Below are 7,191 nucleotides of genomic sequence, written 5' to 3'. Positions count from 1 at the left end.
TCTAAAACCCAGCCCACCATAAGCCTTCAGACGACAAACTTGCTCCCAAGAAGTAAGATGAAATTTACTACGGGAACCCTTCTCACCCCAAAGGAAACTTCTACAAAGACAATCAATGTCTCTAACTACACTCTGAGGCAGCAGAAATATTCTCATCCAATAGTTGCGAATCCCTAACAAAACTGAGTGCGCCAGCTGAACCTGACTAGCATAAGAAAGGTGACGACTTGCCCAGACATTTAGATGCAACCTAATCTTCTTGAGAATAATATCAGAGTTGGTAGCCTTCCATTTGGTAGGTCTCAGAGGAACTCCAAGATACTTCAGCAAAAAGAAACCTTCAACCAAATTAGTCGTCAATATTTATATACTTAAATTTATTATTTTCTTTCTTTCTTTTTCTTATTAAGTATTTATTTTGTCATTTAATATATTTTGTTTGTCCAAACATACATGTAATAGTGATCTCAGACCTAAATATACATATTTCTTATTTTTTTCGTTTAATTTTTTTAGTGAGATATTACTTATTTTAATCGCTCTAGCCATTAATTAAATAATATATATTTTTATATAACTTTTTTTATTTTTTATTTTTTTAAATTAAATAATTAAAATTTGATCAAATAAATTTTTTAAATTCATAGTTTTGATTTAGAATTTTTGAATATTGGATATTATTATAAAAGAAAATTAGAAAAAAGAAAGTATTTAATTTTAAAACTAGAATCACCATATATAATATATAAGTGAAAATATAAAAAATACCAAAATTTAAATTATTATGAACACTAAATTTCAAACTAATAAACAACATCAAATATTTTACTCACCATATCTTTATATGTAAAACGTGTGCGTTTAACAGATTCTTAGTTTAACGATTTTTTTAAAAAAAAATAAAATAAAAACTATCATATTATATATATTTTTTAAACTATAGACAATATTTTGACTTAATTTTTTTTAATATGTTTATGTCATTCTTTTATAATATATGACATTGTTTATCTATTTAAAATTTAAATGATAATTAAAAAATATAATAAAAATAAATTAATATATTTTCTAAATAAAATTAAACAAGGCTTTAGATATTGTTTTAACCTAGAATACTCAAATTTAGCACACTTGAGTTAGTGTAGGATGACACACCATACACCTTCACCTACCAAATAATGTGATGTGACTACTATTCCTTTCAATAAAACCATATAATTTGGGATTTTTTTTAAAAAAAAAAAGAATGACCAGAAAACAAAATTTGATCACTTTCAAGTACATGGTCATTGACTTTAAAGCCAGTAATATGCAGAAATATTTGACAATTCTTTTTCCGCATTTTCGAATAGTGTCTGTTTTCTAGGCCCATTTGAGGAAATAGTAAGGCCTAGAAACTGCTAATTTTCCTAATTTATTTTTTACTTAATAGTGGGAAACCACACCTCAATCACTATAAGAGGTCATAGAGTAAGGACCCCAGCCTGCAAAGATATTTGAGGCTTAAAATCAATGAACCACTATAAGGCATATGACACTAAAGACAAATGTTTCACCTGTCTATGGCTGTAGCTTATCCCACTTTTATTGTCTAAAAGAGCTTCATTATAAGTGCACAAGTTTCTATATTTGTGCGATGAAATATTGTAAATACATTCACATGGTATAGTTTGTCTATAAAATTAGAAGAGGTTTCTTGAAGAAAGTACAAGTGAATTTGAGGAAGTGAGCACAAGCAAAAGAGAGAAGAAACTACACAAAACAATATTTTTCTTCATTCTGTATTTATATTAATGCATGTTATTGCCTTTTAGATTAAGCAAAAAAGACGGGGTTTTAACTTCCAAGTAAGCTGAGTTCATAAAGTTGCATACCTTTTCAAAATTTTCTCTATTTTTCTTTAGAGAAAGTGCTTATGCATAGCAGAATTTACAAGGTTTAGTGAGTATTAATCTTTGTCCTTGACATATTCACCAATGAGAACTACACCATTCTCATGGCTTTTCATAATTTCAATTCTTCTTGGTGTCAATGTATTTTTGGTTTCTAGCCAGTGTCTTGGTCACCAGCAAACATTGTTGGTGCAACTGAGAAAGAACCTCGAATTTGACCATGAAATATCTACAAAGCTTGTAAAATGGAATGTCCAAAGTCCTGATTGCTGTTTTTGGGAAGGTGTATCCTGCAAAGAGGGCCATGTTGTGGATCTTAACTTGAGCAATGAAGGAATCTCTGGTGAACTTGACAATTCAAGCAGCCTTTTCAATCTTCAACATCTCAAGAACCTTGATTTGTCTTGTAACTTTTTCAGTTCTATGATACCATCTGGGATTGGAAACCTCAAAAAGTTGAAGTATCTGAATTTATCAAGTGCAGGCTTTCTAGGGCAAATACCAAGTGAGATGTCACACCTAACAAGATTGATTAAACTTGATTTATCCACGACTTACAACTATGACCCAACCATAGTTCTTGCAGCTAATGAGCTGAAACTTGAAAATCCCACTTTGAAAATGCTGGTTCAGAATCTTTCAAAGCTTGAAGAATTATATTTTGATGGTGTAAACATGTCAACGAGTGGGAACGAGTGGTGCCAAGCCTTGTCATCTTCACTGCCTAATCTGAGAGTGTTGAGCTTGTCTGATTGCTCTCTTTCTAGACCTTTTGATCAGTCACTTGTGAAGCTTCAATCCTTGTCAGTGATTCGACTGGACAATAATGATTTTCTTGATCCTGTCCCTGGATTCTTTGCAAATTTCTCACGGTTGAGTGCTTTGAGTCTCCATTCTTGTCAACTGTATGGAACATTTCCAAATGAAATTTTCAAGGTACCTACACTAAAGACTCTTGATCTTACAGACAATGTATTACTTAGTGGTTCTTTGCCAGAATTTCCTAGAAATAATTCCCTCCAAATATTGATGCTTCCCTTCACAGATTTTTCAAGGGAATTACCAATATCTATTGGTAACCTTTGGAACTTGTCCACATTAGACCTTTCCTTTTGCAACTTTAGTGGAACAATTCCAAGTTCCATTGCAAAACTCACCCAACTTAGCTCTCTTCAATTGTCTTTTAACAATTTCACAGGTCTAATACCCTCTTTCAACAAGTCCAAGAAACTCACTCAAATAGATCTCTCTCATAATGGCTTTACAGGCGAAATTCCTCTAGCTCATTTAAATGGTCTTCTGAACTTAGTTGAGATTGATTTGGAGCATAATTTTCTCAAGGGTAGTATTCCTTCATCATTGTTTGAACTTCCATCATTGAAAACAATCTCACTATCCAAAAACCAATTTAGCATTCTTGAGTTTCAAATTGCATCTTCCTCTGTTTTGACGACTCTAGATTTGAGCAGCAACAATCTAGAAGGGTCATTCCCAATGTCTATCTTTAAACTCCGAAATCTTAGCTCACTTGATCTCTCTTATAACAAGCTCAATGGCACTGTACAACTTGACATCTTTCAAGAAATAGACCAACTTGCTGTTCTTGACCTTTCATACAATAATTGGTCAGTGAATGCAAGTGTGAGTGAATTTACTCTCATGTCTTCCTTTCCCCAGCTTGTAGAGTTAAGACTAGCATTTTGCAACATAGGGACATTTCCTGATCATTTGAAGAATCAATTACAACTAATTGCTTTGGATCTTTCAAACAACCAAATTCATGGGGGGATACCTAATTGGATCTGGGAAGTTGGGAACAGCACAAATCTTGCCTTTTTGAACCTTTCACATAATCACCTAGTTGGTTTGGAGGAACCTTATTCTCTTCCTAATTCTCTCAGTCTCCTAGATCTAAAGTCAAACTATCTTGGAGGAAAGATCCCTGTTGTACCGGCTTCAATTGGTTATGTAGATTTCTCCAATAATAATTTTACTTCTTCCATTCCAATTGACTTTTTTAATGACCTTTCATCTCTTGGATTTTTCTCTTTATCAAATAACAGCCTTAGAGGGGTCATTCCTGAATCCATTTGCAGTGCTAGTGGCCTTCAAGTTCTTGATTTGTCTCACAACAAATTAAGTGGTAAAATACCAAGATGTTTGTTTGAAATAGGTGTTTCACTGGAGGTACTCAATTTGCGACAGAACAACTTAAGAGGCTTGATTCAAGATGCCTTAGCTCCAGCAGATTGTGATTTAAAGACACTGGATCTCAATGGAAATTTCATCCAAGGAAAGATACCAAATTCCCTAGCCAATTGTACTGGATTAGAGGTTTTAGACCTCGGCCACAATAACATGATTGGTGAATTTCCTTGCTTGTTGAAGAGCTCAACAACTTTGCAAGTACTTATTCTTCGATCCAACAAATTTTCTGGTACCATTGGATGTCCAAATGCAAATGGAACTTGGGAGATGCTTCAAATATTGGATCTAGCTGAAAACAATTTCAGTGGAGGACTACCAGGACAATGGTTAAAAACGATGCAGGCAATGATGGTTCATAATGACAACGTCCAAGCCAATGTCAATAACACAAATTCTAATGTTCTCGGATTCACTCATTTGTATTCTGTCACATTGAATGTAAACCAAATGAGCATTTCCTCAGTATATTATCGGTATATAGTGACAGTCACCTCCAAAGGCCAAGAGATGAAGCTGACAAAGATACTAAATATCTTCATTTCCATTGACCTTTCAAGCAACAATCTCCAAGGACCAATACCAGCTGCATTGGGACAGCTTCAAGCTCTTACTGTTCTCAACTTGTCCAACAATGCTCACACTGGGAAAATCCCATCTTCTATAGGTGACTTGAGGCAATTGGAGTCATTAGATCTGTCGAGGAACAACCTGATTGAGTCAATTCCAACCTCACTAGAGCAACTCACCTTCCTTTCATTCCTGAATCTATCATTTAATCAGCTGGTTGGAAGGATACCAAAGGCTAATCAATTTCAAACATTTTCAGCAGATTCCTTTATTGGTAATAAAAGACTTTGTGGATTCCCTTTGATGACAAAATGCTTGGATGAAGTGGGAACTGAAACTTTGTTGCCTAATACAGTGAAAGGCCATAAGAGCATTGATTGGAATCTATTGAGTGTTGAACTTGGATTCGCTGTTGGGTTTGGTATTGTCTTTGGGCCGCTTTTGTTTTGCAAGAGATGGAGGGCATGGCACTATAAATGTGTTGATGATATTTTTTCTAGGTTCTTTCCCTCAGCTGTGTCAAATAAGTGGTTTCTATGGACAAAGAGTTGATATATTAAAATATGATAAGTGAGCTACTTTGTATTTATGATAAGTGAGTTACTTTGTATTTCAGTCTGGATAATAAGATATCCGTTTCTCTATTTGAGGGGTCTGTTTGTGCCGATTGATGTAACAATTCTAGTCCTGAATTTGTAGATATGTTAATCAGCTGAAGAGAATTATAAAGGCATATATTGTAAGAAAAAAAAAACATATCGTATATATTACTTGAATAAATGCAATATGATAAATACAATATTTATATCTACTAAATTAAAGATACATAAATATTATAATTATAAATAACAATATATAAATAACTTATAATATATATAACAATATTATAATTATAAATAACTTATAATATATATATAACAATATAATATTATAATTATAAATAACTTATAATATATATAACAATATAATATTATAATTATAAATAATAATATATAAATAACTATAATATAAATAACAATATTATAATTATAAATAACTTATAATATATATAACAATATAATATTATAATTATAAATAACTTATAATATATATAACAATATAATATTATAATTATAAATAACAATATATAAATAACTATAATATAAATAGCAATTATAATTAATTTACACAATAATTATAAAGAACAAAATTAAAAGCCGAGGCCTGTGTAACACGCAGTTTCCTTAAAACAGATTCGCCGCCTCTACGAGGTTTCGACGTCTATCTCCCAGGATACAACGGTGAACGACAAGTAACTCAATTACTTCGCCGAACCAAATATGCCCGAACTCTATCACACTAGAACAGATCTAAGAACTATAAAGAGTAAAAGAGAAAAACAATATTGAGAAATTATATATATCTTAATCTTCAATAGAAGACAAATATATATAAAACATATGTTTTTGTGTAAATAAAACTAAGGCCTCTAATCTCTATATATAGACTATTCTTTGAGACACACTTTTCTTCACAAAAGATGTGGGACAAAAACCAATTGGTTTTTTCATTCAAAAAAATATCCAACAATCCCCCACATGAATGGAAAAACTGACTCAAGAATAACCAACAGATGGTTTAGACCTAGGTGATAGAGTTCAACGTTAGAAACCCGCATAGGATAGGTAGGTGTTACCCTTTGAACCTTCCCTTGTGTAAGTATATTTACTTTACTGGCTGATCAGTAGACGCGATGTCTTTGAACTGTTCTGCCGTTCGTGTAAACGATGATATACCACACACAGGAATCTTCCTGACATATATTGGTTCTCAATATTATGTTCGTTTTGGCCCTGAACATTTCCCTGGTTCTGCAAGAGATATTCTAGGAATTGAGCCCTTATTCAATCCCTATAGAAGCGGCCCATCTTCTCTCTCACATAGGTGATTTTCTTAATTAAGAGTAACCCGTCTTACTCTGCTCGACATTTCGACGCATAAGAAATCATTAAAAGCATAGCTTAACCTTTTCCTTACGGTTATCACTGTTTCATCATAGGAATGGACAATGAGGATAACCCCCACAGTGATCCAACATAGTCTTTACAGTTTTAGTTGTCCCTTTGAACCTAGATCTTGGGATCTCCAGTCAACTAGGTGGGGTATCTACTGTATTGACTTTATTCATTCATGGGCTTTAGACCCATTCCCCTCGATGATTTTTCAACCAACTCTCTATTTAACCCTTTGGTTAGCGGATCCGCAATATTATCCTTTGACTTCACATAGTCAATAGAGATAACTCCAGTTGAGAGTAGTTGTCTAATGGTATTGTGTCTACGACGTATATGTCTAGACTTACCATTATACATATTATTATGCGCCCTACCAATTGCAGATTGACTATCGCAATGTAAGCCAATAGCTGGCACTGGTTTAGGCCATTTTGGAATATCTTCTAAAAATTGACGAAGCCATTCAGCTTCTTCGCCACACTTGTCTAAGGCAATAAACTCAGATTCCATCGTGGATCTAGCTATTACCG

General features: G+C 33.1%; 1 protein-coding gene across 1 annotated transcript; it reads left to right on the top strand.

Annotated features, from left to right (window-relative positions):
* Nucleotides 1–1,657: 1,657 nt before the first annotated feature.
* LOC133800958 (receptor-like protein 42) lies at nt 1,658–5,311 on the top strand. Its single transcript, XM_062239070.1, has one exon. It carries the CDS (start codon nt 1,977–1,979, stop codon nt 5,217–5,219), a length of 3,243 nt encoding a protein of 1,080 aa, XP_062095054.1. The 5' UTR covers nt 1,658–1,976; the 3' UTR covers nt 5,220–5,311.
* The last annotated feature ends 1,880 nt before the right edge of the window (nt 5,312–7,191 follow it).

The sequence above is a fragment of the Humulus lupulus genome, chromosome 9 (assembly GCF_963169125.1).
Source record: "Humulus lupulus chromosome 9, drHumLupu1.1, whole genome shotgun sequence".
Classification (NCBI taxonomy): Eukaryota; Viridiplantae; Streptophyta; class Magnoliopsida; order Rosales; family Cannabaceae; genus Humulus; species Humulus lupulus.
Note: the sequence above shows the minus strand (reverse complement) of the source record. Positions and strands in the feature narration are given on the sequence as shown.